The sequence below is a fragment of the Neovison vison genome, chromosome 4, assembly GCF_020171115.1.
Source record: "Neovison vison isolate M4711 chromosome 4, ASM_NN_V1, whole genome shotgun sequence".
NCBI classification, from domain to species: Eukaryota; Metazoa; Chordata; class Mammalia; order Carnivora; family Mustelidae; genus Neogale; species Neogale vison.
This window is the reverse complement of record NC_058094.1, coordinates 54,813,172-54,840,527: the sequence shown is the minus strand read 5'-3', so window position 1 is coordinate 54,840,527 and position 27,356 is coordinate 54,813,172. Positions and strand designations below refer to the sequence as shown.

The following is a 27,356-nucleotide window of genomic DNA, read 5'->3' as shown; positions in this document are numbered from 1 at the left end:
AGTTAAATGAATAAAAAGGAAAAAATGCTAAAGATCCTTTTATTATCAGAGTCAGTTTGGTCATCTTTTCTATGTTTTGCAACTAAAACACTCTGATACACAGGACAATATTTGTCCTCCAAAATTAATAGCATTTTCTTGAAGAAATGGGGGTTACATTTTCTTTCATTGTGTATTTTTGAGACATTAGGGAAAAGGTTGACTGATTTCATACTATTAAAGCCCGAAATTTCATTAAAAATATTTGTTGGGTGAATGAATTAGCTGAATAAATGAATGAACAATGAATAAACTACTGAATATAAGATAATTCTCTGTTCCTGTTTGTCCCTACCCCCCACGCCAAATCCATAATTGAAATTACTATCTTAAAAGAAAAGAAAGAACAATAATTGATGATAAGTCAGCTCTTTGAATTTATTGAGTTTTTCTTCGTCACTTGATGACGGTGCTATCTCGATGTTCTATAGTTAAACATACTAACCTACCCTCTCCCCTGCTTGACATTACTTGAAAATCACACATAGATGAGGTTAGGTGGCTAGCACTCAGAAAGTCAGAAATAGAAAAGAGAAACACATGTGACAGTTGTCCCTATGGATACTGACCTCCTTCTCATATTCCTCATCACTATCCTATCCATTAGTAAGTCATGTTCACCATAGGACGAGAGATTAGACAGTAGAATGTGTGTTTTGTTTTGTTTTGTTTGATTAAAAGTGCAGAAGATCTTATTCAACTGCTATGTGGTAATTATTAAAGACATTAATGCCATGACTTAGGGATCTTGTTCTCCAAAGAAGCTAAAGAATGCGTAAAGATGTTACATAGCCTGAGGGGGAAGGGAGCGGTTGGGAGAAGAATATTCTAAAGAAATGAGTCACACAGAATGCTAAAGATCCTTCATCTCATGACTGGTAACTGCTCCACTGAGAAGGAATTAGTTCTCACATTTAAAGTGGGAAATGACCATAGAAAGGGAGAAAATGGTTGGATATTTATTTCCAGACTTTGCCAACTTCCATACTGCTCTATTGCTGTGTCATAGCCACAGACCTGTACAATGACAGGAAAAATAATTTCTAATCTTCCTGTTCAAGAAGTAATTTTATTGATCTCTACTTTATCTTTTATTTTTCCTGTGATTCAGCAGGTCAGAATTGCTCTAGTTCCAGTACTTTCTATCACTCAGCGAGATGTCCATGGAGTTTAAATGTCTCAAAAGTTAATAGGAGGTGAAGAAATTTATTTCAGCACCAAGGAGAGTGCCTGTGGGTTTTTTTGTTTTTCTTTTGTCTTTTTTTTTCCCAATGGTTTTGTGTGTTCAAAACTGCATATTATTCATGAGGCTATGAAGAAATTTTGAAATGTGATTTAATAGAAAGTTGCTAAGAATTTATTTCATTCATTAGAATAATCCCAATCATTTCTTTTTATATAATTTTTAAAATTGCCAGGACTTTGTGTAAGTTCATGATTTCAACAACGTGTTATTCTTTCAACTTTCAAATGCAATGGAATTAACAATCCTTTGCCTTTTTTTCAAATGTCAAAAACCACATTTTCTGAATGGATCTATAATGGAGGAAGGCGCAGTGAAATCACAGAAGTGTTAAATTAACAGAGATTAAAACCTCCATGAGAACAAGGTCTAAAATCTTTTTCACCATTGTGTCCTCAAATCTTGGCATATGATAAATGCTCAGTGAATATTTATGTGAGTCTTCTGAGAAAGAATGAATTAATGAATGATGTTCATTAAGTCAACAGGAATGAATTAGTGAATGTCTTCTCTCTAATGACAGGTCACTTTTTGCACCTGATCTAGGAGATACTTGCACACCACATTGCTCACCCTGAAACCTGAACACATCTTTCTTTGGTCCATATCAATGGAGTCTCTGGATCTCTGAAGAATCCTGCTCCAGGTCACACCTTTCATCTCCATGAACTGTTCAGTATAAAGGTTTCTCCTTTAAGACCTGCAGATGTCACTGAGATCTCAATCCCTATAATCCTACATCTCCAAGTCAGAATGGCATTACCCACCTATGATTCCTCCAGTGCTCCAGCCAATCAGCCAGACTGGTTCTGCCCTGTAGCCAGATGAACAAGACAGGAAACTGACTTTCATCCTCCTCCATGAGGTCCCAGGTAATCCATAACTATTTGTCCCTGTTCCCAAGAGCCCAGACAGCCCCTTCCTTCTGTGCCAAGAGTAGAAAACACCAGGCCTCACACTGCTGAGAGAACTTCAACAGTCCAAGACATCTGAGCCCAACTGTGCTGAGAGACAAAGGACAATAATGCAGTTCTGTTTCCAGCTGCCACCATAGCAAGACACAGGGTCACCCTGGGAGACTAGACACTACCAAAGCAGGGCCAAAGGTGAAGGAATAAACATGAACAAGTAAACCCACGATGTTCAAACAGATGTTTCCAATAGTCAGCAAGTTGTGAAGACTTCTCAAAGCTCTAAATCCCTTCCCCTTTTTATGTCTATTTGTGGGATAAAACATGTGTGAATAAAGTCAATCCTCCTGGCTCCCAGGTAGACACAGCCCAGTTCTTAGCTCCTAGGAGGCTTCTGGGCTAAGGCTCCACTCTACTTGGACTGTACTAACAGGCCCCCAAAACGGGGGGGAGCTGCCAGGGAAGGACTGATTTCCATTTCAAACTGCATTCTGGTACTTTGTACTCCAGCACCATTGGCCGATCAATATTTAATGCTTGGAGATTCTGACTCTGCGGGAGTCATGTCAGGGGACCTTGGGAGCCAATCTGCTTGAGCTTCTGAGTGATAATTATTCATGGGCTCCTGCCTCTTGCTCTTTCTCTCGCACGGTCCCACTCTGCAGACTCAGTGCCTTATTCAGTCTTCTCTCTCGAGCTCTCCGCTGCTGTAGCTGGACCCTTCGCCTTCGCCACCGCTCAGCATCTGCACATCCCTACAATGGCTAAAACAGCAATGGGTAAGGCATCGCGCCTCCTTCTCCCTGGGCTCGACCTCGAGCCCACCTCTCACCTTCTCTCTTAAGAGCTTTTAAGGCATTGGGAAATATTTTATAAAGAGAGAGATGTTAATGATAAAACAGAAACCGAGAAGGACGAAGGCAGTTCTGGGGCTTTGAGAAGGGCAAAGAGGGGGTTCCTGGAAATCTAAAACTAAAATTTTCTTTTGAAAGGAAGAAGCAGGTAAGTTGCCTTCCCATGGGAAGAGAATTTGTTCTGTTTCCATGTTTTAAATTAGGGCTCAGTCGTTGGGGGTAGGGAGCTACCTTCACTGTTTGCCTTAAATGGGGTTAAGGGACATTTTGGAAAGTGCTTGTAACATCCTTTATTTCTTCTCTAGTTTAAAAAAAAAAAAAGGAAAATGGGGAAGAGGAGAGGGAGGTGGCGGAAAGGAAAAAGAAAAATGCGAAGTCAAATCGGTCCCTTTTAGGTTGTTTGAAAGATGGGTGGAGACGGGGGGGTGGAGAACGGGGCAAATTTTATGGTATTGTCTCGTCCGAAAAACCGCTAGTCCTGGGGCGCGGTGCGGGGAGGTTAGGGCGGGGGATGGGGTGCTACGCTCCTTTGTTTTAAGGAAAGGGAGGGGAAAGAGAGAGGAAGTCGGGGAGGGCACGGAGGGCGCGGGTGGGCAGCTGCAGGGGCGGGGAAGCGCGTGGTGGGGAGGGGTGGAGGGACAGCGGTTTCGCAGGCGCTGGGGTGGGGTTTCTTTGTGTGAGGAAGGACGGTCCCAGGGGGAGGCACCTGCAGCGCTGGGCGCACAATGCGGACGGCCCCACCCTGTGTGAAGCCGAGCCGGCGCCCTCACTCCTCCCCACCGCCGGGTGCAGCAGCTTCAGCCGAAAGAGGGCCTGGTGGGGAGCGCAGCGCGACACCCAGGAGCCCAGCCCTGGGGGGAACAGCAGCGCCACGCCCCGCGCTTGTAGCTACAGACTCCGACTCGGCTTCCGAATGAGACCTGACCATTGCCCCTGCCTTCCCCACCCTGGCCTCATTGTTCTGTTTAACCAAGAGGAGGAAAAAAGTGGGTTAACATTCTTCTTTTCAAAACCACATTGCATAGGGTAACTAGACATTGACGCAGATAAGGTTTCTTTGAGCTCATTAATCGTTTTGGGTAAAAGCTTCGGGAACCTAGATAAGTGTAGATATAATAATACAGATACAAAACAGGTCAACTTCTGAATAAATTGAGCCGCGTGAAAATACCCGTCTTCTAGGTCAGACAGGGCCAAATAATGGCAGTTTCCATAAGCTCAACCTATATATCAGGGAAACAGTTGAGACCCGAGAGATCCCCAACTGGTTGTACGCCTCTAAGTGTCCCCATGGTTCCAGCGCTCGGTGGCCCCCGGGGTGGACAGGCAGGGATGGGCCCTAGGTCTGGTGACTGCTGGAAGCACCCCTCCCCCGGGACACTGGTGCGGGATGCGGAGAAGGGATAAAGCGATGGACAGGGCTTGCTCCGCACAGCCCCGCCCTGCCCCACCCTTTTTGCGGTGCTGGGAAGACCTCCGGCTCCGAGGCTTGGCGAAGAAATGGAGTTGGGGAGGGGCCGTTGAACGGTCTGCTGTCCTAAAGCCCCCCCCCCTTTTTCAGCCCCGCAGTTCAGAACAACCCAGACACCCCCTTGCTTTGCGCAGACACCCGGTATTTCCCCAAGTCCTGGTGCCGAGCCCCTCCCAGCCAAGCGGGTGTCTCTGCAGAAAAGCTGGCTCGAGCCCCGCCCGGCCATACAAAAACGCGGCCCCACCCCAGCCCGCGGCAAGACCGCAGAGGTGACCCCTTCCCAGAGGTGCGGGGAGGGTTCTTCTCTTCTCGCCCTCCCACAACCCGCGGAGTTCAGGCTACTTTCCCCCCAGTTGAAACCCTCGGCCCAAGCGGGGTTCTCTATCTTTTCCCGGGACGTAGTCCCTTTGGACAGTCTCTCCAGAAGGGACCCTCACTAATCGAGCAAGGCGCGGCTCGGCCCCACCCCTCCCAGCTGCGGCCCGGACTAATCAGCCGCTGGCCGGGTGGGGGCGCTCTTGGCGAGCCGGCGCGTGGAGCGCTGCCAGCCCTGCAGAGCCCCGCGCCGCGCCCTGTGCTCCCCTCCCCGGAGTGGGCGCTCACCCCCGCGGGTGCAGCCTGGGAGACGCGTTTCTGCGCAGTGTCCTAAGCTACCCCCACTTCTCACAGTTCGCGATTCACCCGCAAGTCCAGAAAGGTTCTCAGAATGAGGGATGGGGGCGATCTCGCTCTGCGTTCGGCACCCGCACCGGGAGGTTTCTGCTGCAGGAGCGGGGCGACAAACTCATCACTATCAGTGTTATTTCACAGTATTATCATGATGATGATGATGATGATGATTACTACTACTTCATGATTCAATGGCCTTATTTGTTCAAAAGGTTTGAATGATTGAATTTAAAGATTAACCCTTGTTGCACTCTTTTCTTCCTTCTTCTCTTCCCTTCCTTCACCACCCCTTAAAAAAGGAATTTTTTGTCCTGTTCATTTTATATTATAAAGCGAGTATTTTCAATTCCTGTCTGGATTACATATGTTCTTGTGGGTCGGGTACTACCTGAAGGTGCTTACTAAGGATAGGGTTTGTGCGCCAGAGATTGCTGGAAAATTCTTCGCAGATAATTGTGCTGCAAAGGGTAAAATTATACGTATATAATTGAGATGTAATGATCTTCACTGTGTATTCCATAAGGTCATATCTACCAATCAATATACATAGGTTATGCACACATTTTTAACTGTTTCTTTTCTTTTTTTTCTGAAACTGTTCTTCCAATTGCTGATTCTTGATAGTGTCTCAGTTCGGCACAGAAACCTGGATCCTGAAATGGTAGCCACCATTCCATTAATAAAAATCCCACCCAAAGTATGACAAATGCAAGGGTTCTTTCTGTCGTGAGTAAGCTGTATTTGCAAATCATGAAGAGAAGCACAACCTCTGCAATACTAAAATAATGGATTTTGAATTCGTTTCAGTTGCACAGCATAATCAATTAATCACTAGGGCAGGTGCTTTTTCCTGATTCATTAAACAACTATTCAACATTGTCCTAGGTGCATATAGTATTCCCCATTATCTACTCTAATAAAGTGGGCACCTTTTAAATGGATATATAAATAACCAGAAGTGGAAAAATGAGGATTTAGTCAGGATTGCAACATAAAACTGAAAGAGAAGGGCATTTGGGTGGTTCAGTTGTTAAGCGTCTGCCTTCAGCTCAGGTCATGATCCCAGAACCCTGGGACTGAGCCCCGAATCAGGCTCCCTGCTCAGCAGGAAGCCTGCTTCTCCCTCTCCCATACCCTCTACTGTGTTCCCTCTCTCCCTGTGTCTCTCTGTGTCAAATAAATAAATAAAATCTAACAAACAAACAAAAAAACTGAAAGAGAAATAGCAGTAGCTTATCAATTAATTATATATATGGTTAATACCAGCGAGTAAGCTGAACCTGTAGTAAGCATTACGTGACCCAGTGTAGCCCTATACAAAAAGCTAGTATGATGATATAAATTAGTATACCTGGTGGCATTTGTTGACACATGTCAAAATTCTCTGAAAGTGTACTTTAAAATAATAAATAAGATTGAATGATTTTTAGCATTAAAGTCTGGAATTTTTTTCAGTCACTATTCACAATAGTTTTGCGAAGTGACCTATGACTTTGTAGTAAATAGTTTTATCCTAAGGAGGAGGGGAGTATCTTTATTGTTAGAATGAGTGCCTCTGCTCTTAGTCATTAACATTTTTAGCAGAATTTTATTTGTTGCACTAAAGACACACTTATTTACTTTGGAGATTCTTAAAATTATTAATGGATAGAAGCATTCAGTCATTTGAGCCAGTATGTCTTCCATCAAGTAGCCTGTGATGAAGAGGCTGTAAGAGGCTACATTTTGCTCAGATTCCTGGCAAGGACTGCCTGGCAGTCCTTTCAGAGTGGATAAAGCCAACGCATGCAATAAAATAGTTCCTCACCCTACACTGTAGGATCAAAATAGATACTGAGTTCTGTGAATATCTAGTAGTTTCTACCATCCAGAATTGCAAGTTAAATCTGTAAGGTTCAAAATGAAATGGGAAATGAATTAATCATTTAATTGAGCAAATCCAGACCATCGTTAGGAAAATTCCTCATGTGTCAATCACCACGTTGTGTTTTTTTTGTTTTTTTTTTTTATTCCAACCGAGCAGCACTGACGACATGCCCCATTCCATCTCAGGAGCTCCTTGCTCACAAGGCTGGATGATGCTGGCCCCGGGCAGGTGGCTACCTGCTCTGGGTGTGGCCATTCCCAAGCTGCTAAAACCCAATTCCAGCTCATGCCAATTTCCTATTTGTTTCTTGGAGAAACACACGCTGTACTGTTGTCACAGGATCTGTGACCTTATATGAAAAATGCAAGAAATTGGCCACATAAAATACCAAATTAGCTGATGACCCAGATGTTTCCAGAACGGAGGCTGGTTCTCGTTTCCTGTTCTCTCCATTGGAAAACCTTGGAGTCCGCAAAAGCTTTCACCCCACTAGAGGGCAATCTAGTTCTCTAAATAGGTGATTGATTTTTTTTTTAAACCCAGTTTCAAATACTATTTAATAAAATCTTTTTTTTTTTAATCTGGAACATTCAATTGCTTATTCAATAAATTAATGCCATACTTTACCCTACTGGATGAAAATTTGTGCACATTTTCAAGGAGACTATTAAAAATGAGTGGGAATGAGTGTTAACCCTCGTTAGTCCTTCTCTTATGATTTTACTTTCTAGTTGTATTACATTGTTATTATAATATCATTTATGTTACTTTTGGGAGTTTGTAGTGGATGAATGGTAGAAAATGGTCAGTAGTAATAGCAAAATTATTTAGGAACAGAAAGTTGTAAACTTTAAATAAAGGAATAAATTAAACAAAAACATTGTTTACTTATTCATTTATTTAAAACGTGCTCAAGATGTTGGGGACATACCTGAATGTCAGTGTCCACCTTTAGGGAGCTTTAGGCTAGAAGTTAAAACATAGATACAACACGATACTGGGAGGGGGGGTACCAAAAACAAGCCTAAACTAATTTTTAGGATCATCAAAAGTAGTTCTTTTCCATGTTTGAATTGGCAGGGATTTTTTTTTTTCTCTTGTGTTTCATGTAACTATAATCCATCTGTAAAATATTTAATAGTTTCATATTACTGTGCTTCTCAAACTTTAATGTGCATATGAATTACCTGTGATTTTCATTAAAATGCTAATTCTGATAACAGTAGGACCAGTTGAGACCAGCATTCCTAACAAACTCCCAGGTGATGCTGATTCTAACCACCCAGTAAGTCAGTTTCAGAGAGAATTGTGATAGAGGTGTTCCTCACTTAATAAGCTTTGGTATTGGGTCTTAATATTTTCAAATGCATGGCAATCTTTACGAAATATTTCACTTCCCCCTTTATACTCTTAGGGATTTATTCCTCTGAGACTTATGTGTTCCCTGCTATCAGTCTCTCATAATTGGATTTTTAAAAATATATTCATATTTTAGGACTCAGCAGAAGACCTTCAAGAAAATGTGGAAAATGAGAATTTGGCTCTGTGTGTGTATGTGTGTGTGTGTGCTGTGTGTGTGTGTGTGTGTGTGTGTGCCTAAGAAAAAATGAATATGGCTTGTGGCACAGTGGAGAAAGATGCTAAATCAGTATTGCTAGCTTAGTGTTATTTACAAAACAATGTGCAGAACAAAGAGTTCAACTCACAATCTTTTAGTTATGGGATAATCTAAAATTTGCCTAATTCAATTTGCCATATAGCTAATCCCATTTGCCACAGAGATAATTTGCTACAAATACTCCACATACTGTATAAACTAAAACAGATTAAACAGCACTAAAATTGCCTTTCAACATAGCCCATAAGTGTTACTTACCAAATTATTCTAACAGAGAATTTCTTCCACATGAGAAAATTATTAATAATTTATTGAGTATGGCTGCATAATTGAAAACAGATTATGTATGTGTTTTCTCCTTACTTAAGCCAATAAAGGACCTCCATTGTTCCATACTAACTTTGGAAGAAAGTCAACCTAAAGGGAAAAAAAACTGGACTTCGAAAAATAGCTCCAAAAATACCATATGTCAGTGCTCCCATGCAGTAGGGTGCATTCCTATGTTTCTGGAAATGCTATCCTACAAAATTATACTATACATAAAATATCTCAAATTAGAAATACATTATTCCCCAAATAGAGCACTACAAACAGTCCCCAATAAAACTGGCCCCACAGCTGTAGGATATACTATTATGCAACGTGAAGTTGGATTACGCCTCAAGATTATCCATTCCTGTTTTGTAGCTGTTGTTGTCAATCAACAGTTTTCCACTGCCACTGTTCTCTTTCAAGATTCATTTTTTCAGCATAGACATAAATTTTAGAGTATCTATAAGAAAGGATTTTTACTGATTGATTTAACCCTTCTATAGCATATATAACATGCTGGGCACCAAGCCTTTTACGCATATTAGATACGCTAATCATCCAATAAGCCCAAAAAGTTAAGTACTTTTACAGAGGAGGAAACTGAGTTAAGGGGGGGAAGTAACTTTTATCCAAGGTCACACAGTTAGATACAGAACTTGAACCCAGGCCATTTGGTTCCAGAATCTGCCCCTTTAGCCAGTACCAGTTACTCTTATAAATGCTCCATGTCAGAGGTGTTCCCACCATGGAGGTCAAACCCGTGAGACTACCATTTTGTCTAACAAGCCTGAGATGGTCTTATCCTTTTTTAGCACCGATTCACTTTAAAGACGCAATGCCTTCAAATTGATGGCTACCTTTAATTGCTAACCTGGGACTTATTTAAATAATTGCCTTGATTTAGGCTTTGAGGGAACTAGAGCTATGAAACCTTGGGGGTTGTAATGTATGGAACACATGGCTGTCTGAAGGCTAAGAGAGAAGCAGAGACTTCTCATGTGGACACACCATGACCAGTCTGGAAAGAAAGGAAAAAAAAAAATCTTGACTTAATCTAATCAGTGTCATCATGGTTATTGCATTTTAAAATGGACACTTACCTCCTTACGTAGACACTAGATATTTAGCTTTAATATTTTTTTATGAAATAAATCTAGAACTAAAAGAGATATACTGCCTAGGCATCCACATTTAGTATAATCATTAGATACTACTTCAAGACTCTTCCCCTTATTATCTCAAAAGCAAGTGGGCAGGAGGAAGGCTCTGAATCCCTTGTGAAACATTTTTAATTATCTTTTAATAAAGGAATCGGGTCCTGTCATTTGTCAAGGAGACATCTGCCGTAGTAAAACCTGTGTTTATATAACCCATTTTTATTAGCCATGATTAAAGATAACATTTTGTGTACATTTGTTCTCACAAAACATTTTTATGTGAATATAAAGGTTAATTAATGCATTTCAGCAATCATTTTGTTAGTCATCTGGAAATACAGCTTCTCTAGGAACTGTACTTAAGAGAAGCAGTCATACATTTTACTACAAAACTGTAACAAAAATTTTAAGATTTTTCTCATTTTCAATTTTGTCAACTTCCAGATTAAAATATCTAATACTTGGAAAAATTATGAAATTCAAAAAATTTGACCAGAAATAGATAATTATAGTTTTTGTATAGTACACTAAAAATAACAATGTCCGGGCCTGACTTTTTTCCTTTTTTTTTTTTTTTTTTTTTTTTAAGCGAAGTTGTAAAGCAATGCCTGAATGAGTGCTTATTTAGCAGTTATTCTTTTGGAATAAGACTTTTGATGTCAGAGTTTGTACACCATCCATTAGACAAATAATTAGTCTAACAATAGATCATCCCAATATCAGTCTGTCAATCTTTCAGTCATTCAAGTAGCAGGTCTTTATATCAGAATAAAAAGAAATTGATGAACTTTATCTAAACCTTGTTCCAGAAATACTTGTACGAGAAAGCATTGTAAACTTTAATCTTTTGTTAGCACTCTATTCCCTCTTTTGAAAGATTTCCCCATGCACCGCAGCCCTGGTTGATTTCCATTTAACAACACCACTCACAATGAACCTGATGATAATCTTTCAGTTCCGGGTTCCTAGTAGATAGAAGTCTAACTCACGTGACAAAGTTCAACCTGCAATATACTGACTATTGCAAAACGGAGACCAGAAAATCTCAAGACGTTCCTTGGTAGCACTCCCCCAATCTCAGGGGAAGGGGCACCAACCTCGTCAGGCAGTTCATCAACCCTGGAATTACTGGAGGCTCCCTTGGAATCTTGCTATGGAACATCTTGTCCTTATGCCTGCCAAGTTCTTTTTTATTCCCAACACTAATATCTATTGTTGTAATTTAAGTCTGGCAGCTTTCTCTGAAAAGCACCAGTTAGCATCCTTCTCATTCTCATCATTCAAACACATGAAAAATTACCAGAGTCAATTCTAGTCTTTTGATGTACAGATTACATGATTATCCAAGATTCCTTGTCACTTTAAAAATGTTTCCATTCTACTTCAGACTTACCTTTTCCTTTCATATTAAAAAAAAAGGAGAGTAATCATATGATCTCCTTGATATGAGGAAGTGGTGATGCAACATGGGGGCTTAAGTGGGTAGGAGAAGAATCCATGAAACAAGATGGGATAGGGAGGGAGACAAACCATAAGTGACTCTTAATCTCACGAAACAAACTGTGGGTTGCTGGGGGGAGGGGGGTTGGGAGAAGGGGGGTAGGGTAATGGACATTGGGGAGGGTATGTGCTTTTGGGTAAATTGGAAGGGGAGGTGAACCATGAGAGACTATGGACTCTGAAAAACAATCTGAGGGGTCTGAAGTGGCGGAGGGGTGGGAGGTTGGGGTACCAGGTGGTGGGTATTATAGAAGGCACAGCTTGCATGGAGCACTGGGTGTGGTGAAAAAATAATGCATACTGTTTTTCTGAAAATAAATAAATTGGAAAAAAAAAGGAGAGTAAACATAGAAGACTAAGAAATGTAAAAGTTTCAAAGAAGAGTTAGATAGCATGATCTATCTGTAAGGACCTTGTCATTCTTAGAAAATATTTACTTCCTCTATCCTTTTTAATCTTCACACAGTCCCTATGAAATGGGCATAATATACATGTTGCTTTGTTAAAATGAGTCAGTATAAGCTCAAAAAATTTACTCAGTCAAGTTCATATGTGGTAAGCTTCAGGGCCAGGGCCAGAACATGTGTCTAATAAAGATATATAGATAGATAATTAGATATTATAATCATATAGAATATGTATATTCTATATGATTATCATGGTAATCATATAGAATATGTATATTCTATATGATTATAATGGTATAATATATTATGTAATATAATATATTGTGTAATAAAAAATAAAAATAAAGTTTAGCACTTACTCCTCTAAGTCCTATAAACAAATGGGCATACATGAGGGAGGTCACACACTAAACATATTTGCCTCTAGTCCAAAGTCATTAATAGTTAATAGTTAATGACAAGACTTACCAAAATAAAATAGATTCAAGCCCTAATTCTCTTCTGAAGCTTATGGTAAGTATCATGAGACTATAAATAAACATGATTCTCTTGCTTGGGGGAATTTAGTCTTTTGTAGAAGACAAGACTCTGTACATACAAAATAGTTGAATGCCAGTAGTAGCTTAAAACCATAACTGGAAGTCTCCACCATTTTAAAAAATTTTATAATACCAATCCTACCATATTACAAGATAGTACATAATGCTGCACAAAGAACATCAGTTAAAAGTACTGTGATCCACCCAGAGGATACAAACTTGAAATATCTAACTAGTGTCCTCTATCAACCAATCAAGCCAGGGAATCCCTTAGTTAAAAGGTTTCTCCACCTTAACTGAGCCTCAGCAGCATTCAGATCCCATCCTGCACCAGCCCCCCCACCCCTGAGGTTTTGATTTCCATTCCCTGGCTCTGAGGTGGGTCTCATTAATTTGCATTTCTAACAAGCTTGGGAGGTGGGGGGCACATTGCTGATGCTCCTGGTCCAGAACCACACTTGGATCAAACCTAATGCTGGTGACCAGGGTGGTACCTAGAACAATGTGGGGAGCAGCATGGCCCCCTCGTGTGATTTCCCTCCTCTGAACAGCTCTGCAACTCTGGACTCAAGAGAATAGAGGACTTAAGCTCTAACAGCTCTGCCCCCTCTCCACATGCGGCCAGTGTTGCATTGCTGGAAGCAGAATTCCCAGGAGCAGAATTCTGAAGCCCTGAGCTCTTGTCTTGACTGTCTCAGCTAGCCAACCTTAGTCAGGTCCCTTTTCCTCTCTGTGCCCCTATTGTAGCATTATAAAGTGGCAAGATATTGCCTTGTCTGTTTCAGAGGGTCCTTTCCGGAGCCAAGGAAACAAATGTGAAAGTGATTAGTATCCGTCAAACACTGTATAAATACAGCCTGTGGCATTATGTGTCATCAGATAGAATGCCTGGATATTTTACCCATGTACTGATGCACATTTAGAATGAATAACGAAGGAACAAGGAGCACAGAAACGGAGTCATTTGGTTTTCTTTGAAAAACACTTCCTAAATAATAAATTAAAATAAAATGTCTAGTGAATTGCTTGAGCAACAGTATCTGATATTTTGAAGGTCTTGTGCTTAGGTCCACCCAAGATTCTTCTTTAAAAGTTTTTTTAAATGAACATCAGCTGAGAAGAAGCAACAAACTTCTCCAAAGCTTAACTTCTTGCAGTCAGTCCCCACCCCCATTTTTTTTCCAGCCCAACCTTCTTTAAGGGAAGGGTGATGAACAGTGGCCCAAGATGGCAGCCATCAAGGTAAGAAAATTGTTGGGCAAAGTAGGCGTGCCCTTGCAACTAGAAATAGAAAATATCAGAGGGTTGAAAAGGAAAAGATAAAACCCAATACAAATTGTTATGCTGGTTCCATGTTTGCCCCTTACCAGCACCACCTTGACATTCTCTACCTTCTGAGTCTGCCCCATCAAGCAACAGTACAAGCCCACCTTAGATCAAACAACCTAAACCCAAATGTTCATGCTGCTGAAAGCTTGGTTTAAAGCTGCCTCCAAAAGTTAAAAACAAAAGGGAAAAGCTTTTATAATAAGAAAATGCAACTTGTCATGGAACTCAAAAGAATGCAAAATGCTATGTAAATTAAAAACAGCCCCCCTCCCCCCCCCAAAAAAACTTATGTCAGGCAGATTAGAGGTGGGTTGCATATTAGATGGACATAGTTTTGAACCCTGCCCTGCTACTCACTATCAGATAATCAATGAGCAAATTATCATTTCTATACCATAATTTTCTCAATTATGAAATGAGAAAAATAATGCCACCTAAATCACATGGTTGTTATGAGGCGTCATTAAACAATTGTTAAGTACTTTTTAATAAAAAAATTTAATCTCCTTCCAAGTCCCCCTAAATAGATGATGAAAATACTAAATAAAAGTAATCCTTTAAAGTAAACTTCTAAATTCTTATGCTCTGTGAATGTAGTAACAAATCTACTAGAAATTACTTGGAATTTAAGAAATGGCCACTATTCAACAATTCTTTGTGATACAGAGAGAGCTGATATTATATTTATGAAGCAGCTGCCAATATAGTATATCTCCAAGACAGATCCACTCCGGAGAATGCCTCCGGAAAGTACACCTCTCTTGCATTTATTTCTCATCACGTGTTTCACAGTCATATTTCATATCTCATCCAACTTCAAATATATATAAAACTTCAATAAAATTGACCATTCTTGTCTGCCCAGTAAGGCTCATCTACGTAAAATGTCACATTCAGTAGAAATAATTAAGAAGAACAATAAGATGTAAAAGTCTACACTGAGTTCTCTGAAAGAGCAGGAAGGGGGGCATCCTGGTGGCTCAGTGGGTTAAGTCTCTGGCTCAGCGTTGTGAGATCTGCCTGAGCCCCTTGGCAGATGCTTACACATTGGGCATGGAGTCTCCTTCTCCCTCTGCCTCCCCCACCCCCCACCACTTCTCAAAGAAAGAGAAAAAGAGCGGAGAAGTGGGGATTATATCATGTAACATACACACAGAGTCTCTTCTCCTTACAATCTTATAAAACCATCAGTTTGAGCCACACAGTGAGAATGTAATATTCCTTAGATGACTGTGATGGGAAAAGACTATGGACACGTAGAGGTTCGTATTATTCCTCAGTCATTGATGACAGTAATATCTTTTCAATTGATAGTGTTTCAGGTACCAGCCAATATAAATCTGGAAGATGTTAGAAGAATATAATCATTAGAATAATAAAGATAAATAAATTTAAAAAAAAAAGAATAATAAAGATATCCTGAGAAATCAAATTAGCATTCATCTGACATCTGACTTTACAAAGGCTTAAGGGAGGATAATTGACTACCAATAGAAAAGAGCATTTTAAGTATTTGCCTCCAAAATTTCATATAAATGTATGGTACATAAACTAGGAATTATATTTATGACATAACGGCAGACATATCAATAGAATTGTGTGCTTACATTTATAAGTGTTGTATAGGCCTTTTTCAAATTAGTTACTGTTGATTATAGCTCTCTCCCTATAGAAGTCCTCAATATTTTTTCACATCTGAAGGCCATAAAATACAGGTAATAAGAGACTCCTACTTTCCCATAAACATAGAATAATGACAAAGGAGGAGCTCTATATGAAAGCCTTAAAACAATGTAAATCCTCACAAGTTCATAATACATGCACCTGGTAGGAAAGACCAGCTTTAAAGAAAATGTAGATATTTCCCCACTTTAAAAAAATCTAGCAGAGTTCTGAAATAGCTACCAAGCACAAAGTAGAGAGCAAAGAGCTGCACCTCTCTATCAGACAAAAACTTGGCTTAAAAAGGAAAAGAGTTGGAATACCTGGGTGGCTCAGTTGGTTAAGTGTCTGCCTTTGGCTCAGGTCATGATCCCAGCATCTGGCTTCTTGCTCAGCAGGGAGCCTGTTTCTCCCTCTGCCTGCCACTCCCCCTGCTTAAGCTCTCTCTCTCTCTCTTTCTCTGACAAATAAATAAATAAAACCTTAAAAAAAAAAGTTTAGTAACAGAACAAAATAAAAGAAAATGAAAGTCAGTATTTAGGGTGAAAATTTTTTCCTAAGTTCAGGACTGACATGGAAGAAATACTGAATTAAGTAGCTTTGAAAGAATTGAATTTCACCCACTGAAATTTTTCTTAAAATGCAATCTCAAAATAGTGTTCACAGTTGCAGTCCATATTGGTTACCAATTGCTACAAGCTATGTTACAACATATCCAAGAAAAGAAATGCAGAAAGATGTAGCTTTCCCAGAACACTGGACTCTGTGTCCTGCTTGCCTGGTGAAAGAAAAGCTTATGCATCTAAGTTAATTGCAAGGGGAACGAAAAATAACAAACAGCCCTGAAGTTTTTCTATGCTGAAAACTACAGGTTTTATCACTTCTGCTAAATTTTAGAAATGAATGGGCAATAAGTAGGGTAGTCAGCTAAGAAGTCAAACAGGATTTCTCAGAATTGCTTCTGAGAAACGATTTGCTCTCCTCGAAGCATATTCTACCAGCTTTCCCAAGTCTGGCTTTCCTTAATCTTCCCTTCCTGAGAACTCTTACAGCCGATTTACTGTCTCCCAGTAAACGTGGGAATTGGCCATATATCATCAAATACACCTTTTGTTAACATCTTCCTGGTCACTTCTTTCTTCCCTACTACGAGTGAACCATCCACATGCCACACATCCTCCTTCTGCTCCTTTTCCCCATTTAATTTTTATGGCAACCTCCAAACAAGTTTCATTCTCCCCACCTGACAAGGAAGGAAAGCAGAAGCCAAGGAAAGTTAAGTGACTTGCGCTGGGGTACAGATACTCAGGGCAGTGCTAGGTTTCAATCTAGTGCTCACCTCACTACACTCCGGCTTCCTCATCGTGAGATGTTCTTAGTTCCTGTTTTGCTGCAGACCTTTCTTTGTCTTTGATCCAACTATGCTAAGGGCTTCTTTTAGGACTGAACCATGTTCCACTTACTTTGTAAATGGCTGGTAATAATAATACTGCTTTTGGCTAATGTGTACTGAGTACTAACTCTGTTAGGTTCTGTGACTATGCCAAACACTTGCAAGGGGTATTATCATCCCCATTTTCACAGGTGGGAAAGGGAGAGAGAAGTCACACACAGCCTGGGATGGGTCATCCCCCACAGTGATAGCTCAGGATTCAGGACAAATCAGTCAAATCTCAGGGTTCACCCGCTTAACCACTATGTGTCTCTTGGACATCGTAGGAGCTCTGACTGTGTTTGTTGACCCAATGAGATAAGGATGAACTAAGAGAAGCAAGCAGAACGGTACAAAACGAGGTTCCACAACATTTCACTTTAGCCAAACCCAATAAAACTTCAAAAGGTCACTCAAAAATATAGATCAGTTGGGGCTCCTAGGTGGCTCAGTCGGTTGGGTGGCTGCCTTTGGCTCAGGTCATGATCCCGGTGTCCTGGGATCGAGCCCCACATCAGGCTCTCTGCTCAGTGAGGAGTCTGCTTCTCCCTCTCCCTCTGCCTGCTGCTCTGCTTACTTGTGATCTCTCTATCTCTCTGTCAAATAAATAAATAAAATCTTAAAAAAAAAAGAATATAGATCAGTTTATAGAAGAAGAATCTTCACTAACAATACATTATGTCAGTACAGCATTTCAATTTCCTAACACATACCTAAGTTGATCCTTACAACAACATCTTATCTCCATTTTGTGGCTAAATAAACTATTCAGGTTTAATAAATTGTTCAAAGTGGAAAAGATCCTGAACAAGAGCTTAAGTCTTCAGCTCTATTCATATTCTTTCCATGGGCAGGGGTGTGGGGGAGGAGGGAAAGAAAGCAACACAATGTACATGTAGAGGAAACATTCACTTGTCTCCTTTTTCTCCTGAATAGAGAGAGTTGATTACCTGCTGTTGTGAAAAATAAAGGTGGTGGGGGTTTCTTAAATTTTGTCAGGGAACCACACAACCATAGTTGTGCCCTTTACTAGTGCCATTTTGAAACTAGGCACACAGCTACAGCTAGGGGATAAGCGCTAAGTGGGAGAAGCAAACAATTTCAAGTATGCAGAAATACCGATCTGTAGCATAACATGAAGCTAGTACATTTAGTGGAGAGAAAAGTTGAACTCAATCTGGCTCCAACATCTGGGCTCTTAACCCCCACTCTATACCTACTTTCAGTGGGAGAGCTCCTGGGCCACTGACCCATTCAAATATCATTTGCAGCTGATGAACAGCCCTACCCTGCTTGGCCCCCAATGGATAAGGGTTCACAGAACACTTTCTAACTTTCATGCACACTCCTACATGGTGGAGGAAAACTATAGAAAACATTAAGTGAGACACCTTTTATCATCCTCAAAAAACTTAAATATAGTTGGGAAGAAACAATAAGCAGCAAACAAAATAGTAGAGGAATGAGGGCAAACCTCTATGAAACAAGCCAGGAAATGATTCTTTTAAGAGAAGAGACTCAAAGGCCCTTGCAATGGAAACCGTTAGGGTTGACTCACTCCTATATTTAGGGAGCTACAAGCCCAGCCTTATAGAATTGCATGAGTCACAGCTGTGGGAGACATTTCTCAATTGGCCCACACCCCAGTACACAGATCCCCTGTCCTACTCCATCTATTATTATTTGGCAAATGTTTTGAAGATGTGAGCAATATTCCCAACCACAAGGCCACTCTTTTATGAATAATATTTGGGCAGAATAAATCTAGAAAAAAAAACCATAAGATAAAGGCAATATTGTGCCTTCATATATTATGTATTACCACGTTGTCATTTGTAAAACAATATCAGCCACTTATGCCACATTCCAACCCACATTTGTCTCTACAGATCAAACACTTGATTCCATTTTTGCTTTCCTTTTATTTTATTGGCAATATTTATCACCAAATCATATGGTATTTGCTGTCACAATGAATAAAATGCATGGGCTCTTTCAACCTCAATCAGTAAAACAACATGTAATCCTTCACATATATTAAGAATGACTATTATAGATTCCAAAAGAGTTCTAAATGGTATCCAAGAAGCTTACACTGTGTGCATCATTTGTTCTAATAGTGAAAATTATATATTTAAAACCAAAGCCAAAAATAAATCTCTTACATGTGGGAAAGTGAAATTTGTCCTAATAGTTGGACAATTTGAAATTTAAAATGTGAATTGTCTTATGAAGAACATTATATGTTATAATATTTTATACCATACAAATATTTATTATGGAATATCAAAATTTGGAAAGAGATGGGGCACCTGTGTGGCTCAGTGGGTTAAAGCCTCTGCCTTCGGCTTGGGTCATGATCCCATGGTCCTGGGATCGAGACCAGCTTCAGGCTCTCTGCTCAGCAGGGAGCCTGCTTCCTCCTCTCTCTCTCTCTCTCTCTCTCTCTCTCTGCCTGCCTTTCTGCCTACTTGTGATCTCTGTCTGTCGAATAAATAAAATAATAAATAAAAACTTTTTAAAAAAAATTTGGAAAGAGGCAACATTTTTGCCAAGTAGAAATATTAAGCTTTCTTTATGTAATGCCTTGGGGCACCTGGATGGCTCAGATGGTTAAGCGTCTGCCTTGGGCTCAGGTCATGATCTCAGTGTCCTGAGATAGAGCCCTATGCTCTGGCTCTCTGCTCAACAGGGAGTCTCGTTCTCCCTCCCCCTGCTCTTCCACTCTTGCTCTCTCCCTTTCTCTCCCTCTCAAATAAATATATAAGTCTTTTAAAAAATGCAATGCCTTAAAATAATTTGTTAAAAAAATATAGGTAAAGAAAATGCCTACTGCAGAAAACACAAGATGAATCTGTAGGTAACAGGAAAGTTACTTATTTAAAGACAAGATTACTAAATTTGTAGGATCACAAAATTTCAGAGCTTAGAGCTGTTAGTTATAGATGAGGAAAAGGTCCAGAGTGGTTAAATGACTTGTTCAAGGTCATAAAATAAAAAACCTAAAGTTCTGAAAAGATCTTTAAGGTCCTATAACACAGTTAGCATCTCAGGCTTATTTTCCTACCTCTCACGTGGGATTGATCCAGCCAAGGGCAACTCCATGGGATCATAGTTTCTCTTGAAAGGATCTCCACACGTTTCATGATTTTTCAAAGTAAAAGAAAAATCTGTTCTTCCTGAAAATTCTGTGACTGGAAGGAATTCTGGAAGTAATACGGAGTACACATTTAGCATTGGTGGGTAGAAGCAGCTATAAGCACGATGTATCCCAGGAACTTTTTTTTTTTTTTTTTAAGATTTTATTTATTTATTTGACAGACAGAGATCACAAGTAGGCAGAGAGGCAGGCAGAGAGAGGAGGAAGCAGGCTCCCCGCTGAGCAGAGAGCCTGATGCGGGGCTCCATCCCAGGACCCTGGGATCATGACCTGAGCCGAAGGCAGAGGCTTTAACCCACTGAGCCACCCAGGCGCCCCTCCCAGGAACTTTTGTATCCACACCTGAGGCAGCAGTCTTCCCACACAAAAAGAGGATCTAAAATATGTGACCATCTTTTAAAGGCTGCCCCCAACTGCTCTGAAAGAGGAAATTAAAGACTTCCCAGGTCCCAGCCACAATGCAAAAAAGATTGCTTCTTACCACCAACATAAAAAAGGTCAGACTTAGAAACATGAGAGTCAAATATTGAAGAGATACATTGATTTATTAAAAGCCTGCCATCACTTTCATTTAGGATGCCCCTTTCCCATTTCTGTTTTCCATTCTGTCTCTGCCACAAGCATCACCCCACCATCGATCACCCCCAAAGGGAGCCTTCAAAGTAATAAAGGTTATTAGATCTGCTTTCTTCATCTATAAAATAAGAAAAAAAGATGATTTCAAGTGTTCCTTCCAGGCCTAAATCGCTGTGGCCAGTGATTCCAACTGCTTTAGACTATGTTGTCTTTTTTTTTTTAATTAAAATGTTTTTTTAAGACTTTATTTATTTGACACAGAGAGAGAGATCACAAGTAGGCAGAGAGGTGGGGGGGGCGGGGCGTTGGCAACCGCCGGGGAGCAGGCTCCCTGCTGAGCCGAGAGCCTGATGCTGGGCTGGATCCAAGACCCTGACTGAGATCAGGACCTGAGCCTGAAGGCAGAGGCTTAACCCACTGAGCCACCCAGGGGCCCCTACATTGTCTTTTATATTTCAACCCCATTTGTAGCAGCAATGACCCCCGCTGACCTTAGAATGCAGACTTCGGATGCATTACTGGCTTTGTATGTTGCTTTACGTTCCCTGCAGAAAACTATACTAATTCAAGCGCCAGGGTGCAATCTGAGGAATCCTATTTCAGAAAATGAGTCTTTACCTGGCAGATCTTGAGGAAGTAGCATTTGATTTCCAAAACAAAAAAACAATTTTCATCACCTTTATGGATGAACCTGAAGGGTTTCTTTCGTGCCTGGAGATCTGAAGCTGAAGATGGCCGTGCGGACACAGTTAACGTTAAGGTGCTTCACGCTCCCCTCCAAGGCTCTGCTACTCCCACATCCTCCCGGAGCAACTCAAGAATATTACTACAATAAATTTTTTTTTCTTTTACTATCAGGTAGTTCAAACCTTAACAATATTTATATTTACTATTTTTTAAAGATGTATTTGTTCTTTATAGTCTCTGTAACACAGAGTGATCGGGGCACATACTAATGTGACTAGCAAAGTCACGGATGTATTTTCGGTCAGAGGGAAAAATTACCTGATTGTTCAGTTTTGGTTCACTATACCAATTACAGAAGCATGTAATGTGAGGTTTTTGAATGGATGGCTGAAATAAAACGCCACTGAACATGATTTAAAAATCTGACTTTAGGGTGCCGTTAAGTAAATGTTACATACTGTGCATTTTGCAAACTTTCCTTCAATAAGATCCTGGAATTCTCATTAGGTTTTTGTAAGCAAGCAGAATGCTTGCCTTTCCATGGGGTTTTTGCAGCCATTGCCCGAAATAGTTATTTTCTATTAATTATTTACATACCATTTAGGTTTCCTAAGAAAACATTTAGGGAAACTGATCTGAATGCAGTCTGTATACTATCCAGATAAAGATTCTATCCAGTGGACACTTAAGAAACATTTGGCAATCACACCAAGGTGAAATACCTCTATTCGTGGTTGATGCTAGGAACTGTTCTAAGTAGAATGTATTTTGTAGAACACGCTCAGAATTAAAACAACAATATGGAGTTTTTTGAATGCATAGAAACCTCACACCATTCCAAGGAAGCAGAAGTTTACATAGAAACTCTTCAAGAAATATGCTTTCAAGTTTTAGTAAACTTTCAGCCCAATAGATTAATTAAATCAAGATTAATGTCTAAGGCTTGTCACACAAGTTGCTGTGGAGTCTCGGCTTAATCCTACTGTGTTTCTTCACAGTGTTTTCTATAAATTTAGCGTGTTCCTTTATTTGCATACAGGCAGCCCATTCTTGTGATTGACAGATAAGTTTCTCTGGATTCATTTTCTTTATCCTCAGTATCTAAACCACTGATCCATTCAGGGAAAAAGTCAACTGGCCCATTAACTGAGATAAAATCATATGAATCTTATATGAGAGGTTTTTTTTTTTCTTTTTTGCGCTTATGATAAAAGTCTTGCATTTTCCATTTCTGAAAGGTGTTGCTTTCACTGAGAACATAGTAGGTAACTTACTGTATTTGTAGTTTCACACCACTTCATTCAATGCAAAGACACACGTCATGGACTTTATTCTAAAATCCACATGAAGGGGTTCCTGGGTGGCTCAGTGGGTTAAAGCCTCTGCCTTCGGCTCAGGTCATGATCCCAGGGTCTTGGGTTCGAGCCCCACATCGAGCTCTCTGCTCAGCAGGGAGCCTGCTTCCTCCTCTCTCTCTCCCTGCCTGCTTCTCTGCCTACTTGTGATCTCTTATCTGTCAAATTAATAAATAAAATATTTTTAAAAATAAAATAAAATCCACATGAAGTAGAAGCCAGAGCTTTTTTTCCTGAGAAAGTTCACACATTATTATAACAAAGTGAAAGAGGAAACTGACATCCTTATCACTGATAACCAAAACATTTTGGATTCTAGAAATTGAGCCCACAAATGCAATAAGTAGTCTGGATAGAAAGTATGAGTTTTTGCTGAATTAAGAATGGATGGGAATTATTTTTCCAGTTTTCAGCCAATAAAATTAAAAAGTAATGGGAAGGGGAAAAAAGTAATGGGGAATAATTTAAATTACATAGATGCTGGAAGAAGCCGTTTTGCAGACATAATTCAGAGAAGGCACGGCAGCCTCAGATGAGAGCTGCTTCCAGCTCAGGAGGCTACAGGAAGGGAAGAGTCATTTAGATGAGAGAACGCCACTCACCCAGGTGAGCCGACTCTCCTGAGCGTCTGAGATGGCGTGCTCTCATTTAAGTACTCACCAATCTAGCTATCGCAGTAGGCTATCATTTTATTCATACTACCCGGTAGTGTTAAGGCCTAAGAAAAAATTTCCTTGAATACTCAAAATTAGGTTGGCAATAAAGTCTTGAAATATAAACAGAATAAAGAGCTTTCATTACTCCGGTAAACCAGTGTAGATCTCCATGTAGAACTGTAAGAATGTCTTTCATTAGAGGGAGAGAAGAAAAGGGCAAGGCCCTGCCTGATATAGTGGGATTCTCATTAAACTCAGCAGGAGATTTAACTGGAATCAAGGGTAAGGTGAAGTCTCAGATTGGTACAATTTACCGCTCTTATTACATTTTTGATCACAAGGACTGATTCATGTCATCCAATTTCTTTTCCTTGTCACAGCTGCTTTGCCAAAAATCAATCAAATTGAAATTTAAGAGCCTCATATGTTTCTGTACAACTCAGCGATGGGTTGTACAGCTTTGACCTTCTTAAATGTCCCCTAATTTGATTTGATATCTATTCCTGCAGGAAAAGTATGCCGTTTCAGCTGATCAAACATTAATCTTTCAAACCCTCCCTGGTCATTTTATCTTAGGAAACCATAATTTGGGGGGTGGGGAGGAGGTGGGTAGAATGAATGTAGACTGAATCCATTTTTGTGCTAAGCCAATTAACATTACATCATCGTAGCAGAAATATCTAGAACATTACCTCATATCAATGATCTTCTGGGATGTTAAAATAGACCTTCAAAAATGGGAGATTTATTTTTCATGTCAATGTTGAATCTTCAATTACATATTCATCAACTATATTCATCAACCTTTTTTTAAGGTCCAAATTCAAGCTAATGTGGTATACAAGTGTTTTAAATAAAATCCATCTCATTTATTTCCTCTTTCAAGAAGAAAATCATAGTGATAGAGCACCCAAAAGTATTTCTAAATAGGATAACAGATTTGACTTTTAGAAAATAATCTGACCTCAAGCTCTAGGACCCCAAAGCAATCAAACTATCAAATGCAACACATACACACACACAAACACACACACACACAGTATGGTCAAAATCAAGTTAAAAGAAGGATGAGGAGCTTAATTTATGACATGGAAAAAGGTGCCAAAGAAAGCTGTAAGATTACTGATTCTGATCTATGTGAAGATTGCATATTTAGAAGAGTGAGGAAATCATTATATATGTGTTTGACTATTTCATATTTTACTAAGTACAATTAATTTCTCTGCTACTAATTTAATCTAAACCAAGATCTAGTCTATTAAATCTCTAGTACCAATTGTATTTTTCTCCTGGATGCTCCTTGTTCTTCAAAGAAAAAAATCCTCAGATTCACACACAGACAAACACAAATGGAAAATGGAAGAAAATGAAAAAATTCAGGTAATTGCCAGGCAAAATATATTGCTCTTAAAATATCCAAATAACCAATGCAATGCATTCCCCCCCCCAAAATGCCTAGATAATTACCACTTATTTCATTAGCTGTGATAGGAGTGGATAAAGATATATTCAGTCATAAAAGAATACACATACTCAGAGTTCCTTTTGAGAAACTTTTCCTGAGTTTTGTAGCCATCTGCCAGTATTTACTATCCAAGTAAAACATACAAGTAAAAAAAAACACCTTATACTTTATTTCTCTAAGTCTCTGTACTTGACCTATAGTTCTGTAGTCAGTAAGTCACATGTGGGAATTAATTAAGGAACAAATGCCAAAGAAAAATGGGAAGAGAAAAAAGTCTTGGATTCTTTATTTTCAAAGGCAGTAGTAACATGCATTACTTTCTTGTTAAAAAACAATATGGAGATGGTGAAGGTATGTGTAATGCATCTGAACAGATAGTTGGAGGAAGTGAATGGCATTACAGGCGAGGCACATAGAACCAGATAGACCCATAATCAAACTGAACTCCACACTTCATGATCTGTTGGCTATTGGGCAAACTACTCCACTTCTCTGCATCTTTTTCTTTCATCTGTAAATCTAGTCTCATTATAGTATCTTTCTCCTAACATTATCGAGAAGATTAAATGAGAAATGCATGCATATATCATAGCACGGTGCTTGATATATTCTTTGTGCTCCAAACCCAAATAAGCCACTGCTACCGTGATTCATAGTCCACTGTAGCCATTTGGAAGAATGGAAAAACAATTAGTGTTCATATATCATTAAGTGAAACGAGTATTGCTATAGAATCATTGTACATCATATGGGTTGAGTTTTAAATGAATTCACTAGAGAAATACACTAACTTGAAAACTTAATAGTTAATAGCAAATGCAACCAACTATGAGAAAGATTATATGGAATTACCTGTTATTTCCCACGTCCTTACAAACTGCCCAGAACTTTACTTGGTGTTGGAGTATAATGAAAAAATTAATACATGCTGAGTTCCAAAAAACAGTCAATGGGATTGTCAGTTCAAAGTATGAAATATCTATAGTGAAATCTTATTAGCGCATTTCTAATAGCCTTCACATTTGCTTGGGATTTTTCATTGTTGATTAAAAAAAAAAAAAGTAACCCAAATGCCATATATTTTGACTCATACTCTAGGGTGTGGCCAACTTATCCTACTAGACTCAGATTTAGTGACAGTTTGTCTGGAAAGCTTCCTTAACCACCCATCTGTAAGGATCTCTTGCTCTCTTCCTCTGTCCTTAAGTCCAAATACAGTTATTGTTTACTATCCATTGTTCTTTCATACGGTCTCTAAACTATCTTCCCTTTCTTTTCCCTTTGCCATTCCCTACTGTTTTCTTAAGTCATACCACATTACCTGCTGAACTTTATTCGGTTGCGTCTTAAGTGTATCTCGTGGTAACAAGTCCTTCCTGCATAATAAAATGACTAGATAAATCTAAGAAGAGGCTTTCACCAGGTAACCCCCCTTTCAAAATGTTCAGTGGCTCCCTATTGCTAAGATAATTGTAATGGCCAAATTCTGACAGTGAAAGAGGATATTATTAATGGGCTTCACCTGGAACTGTGCAGGCAAACCAGGACTTCCAGCTAACCACTCATTCTCAACTCTGAGCTTCTCAAATTTTCCCACAGAAATATTCCTGAGAGTGGACTCAAAACCAAACCCTCGAGCTTAAATTTCTTTTAAGTACCATGTAGAAAATTCATGATATTGTGACATTCTGGTAAAAAAAAATATACGAATGGTTGTCTTAATGTAAATACATCATCTTAAGTCATAACCTTTTCTCATGAACAAAAATTCAGAACATCTTAACCAAAATCTCAGAGCAAAACTGAGCCCCAGGAAGTCTTTCTGTCAGGACACAACTCCTGAAAACCTCACTATAGTGTAGTCCATGAAAATGAAGTGAATGATTCTCCCCGTAGTTCAGTTATCCTTTTCTTGCATGAATTCAACTCACTGCCCACCCACAAAAGCCTTCCAGATAGCTTCTTCAGAACCCCATTTCCATGTCAACAATAATAAACATACCTTCTCCCTTCCTTGCTTTCCTTAACACCACTCAGTCTTTACCATCCAGGTCCATTTGTTCTGGTTGCTGTATAAAATATAAGTCACCCAATGAAATTTAAACCTCAGAAAAGCAAGGAATGATTTTCAGTAGGTCCCATGCAATTTTGGGGTTAAAACTTAACTAGACACCTCATATTTTTGCTTGCTGAATCTGGCAACCGTAACTGTAAAGCCATTCCTGACCACTTTCCACATAGCACCAAGGCTTTGAGATTCTTCTGAATTTCTAACACAAATCACCTGTACCTCTATTTGACACTGTATTTTGCATGTGTTTCTATCCATATACTCCATATTTTTATATCCATGTATTCCATTTCCTAAATTTGAAAGCTTCTTGAGAATAAGGATACTATTGTATTTCTTTGTAATTCCATAGTGCCTTACAGAAACCCCTCTCCAT

General features: G+C 39.6%; 1 protein-coding gene across 1 annotated transcript in view; it reads left to right on the top strand.

Annotated features, from left to right (window-relative positions):
• The first annotated feature begins 2,674 nt into the window (after nt 1-2,674).
• Nucleotides 2,675-27,356, top strand: part of STMN2 (stathmin 2) — a 52,424-nt gene continuing 27,742 nt past the window's right edge. Inside the window, exon 1 of the mRNA XM_044245410.1 lies at nt 2,675-2,972. Coding sequence (XP_044101345.1) covers nt 2,954-2,972 — 19 coding nt within the window. The 5' untranslated portion in view covers nt 2,675-2,953. The remainder of the gene's footprint in view (nt 2,973-27,356) is intronic.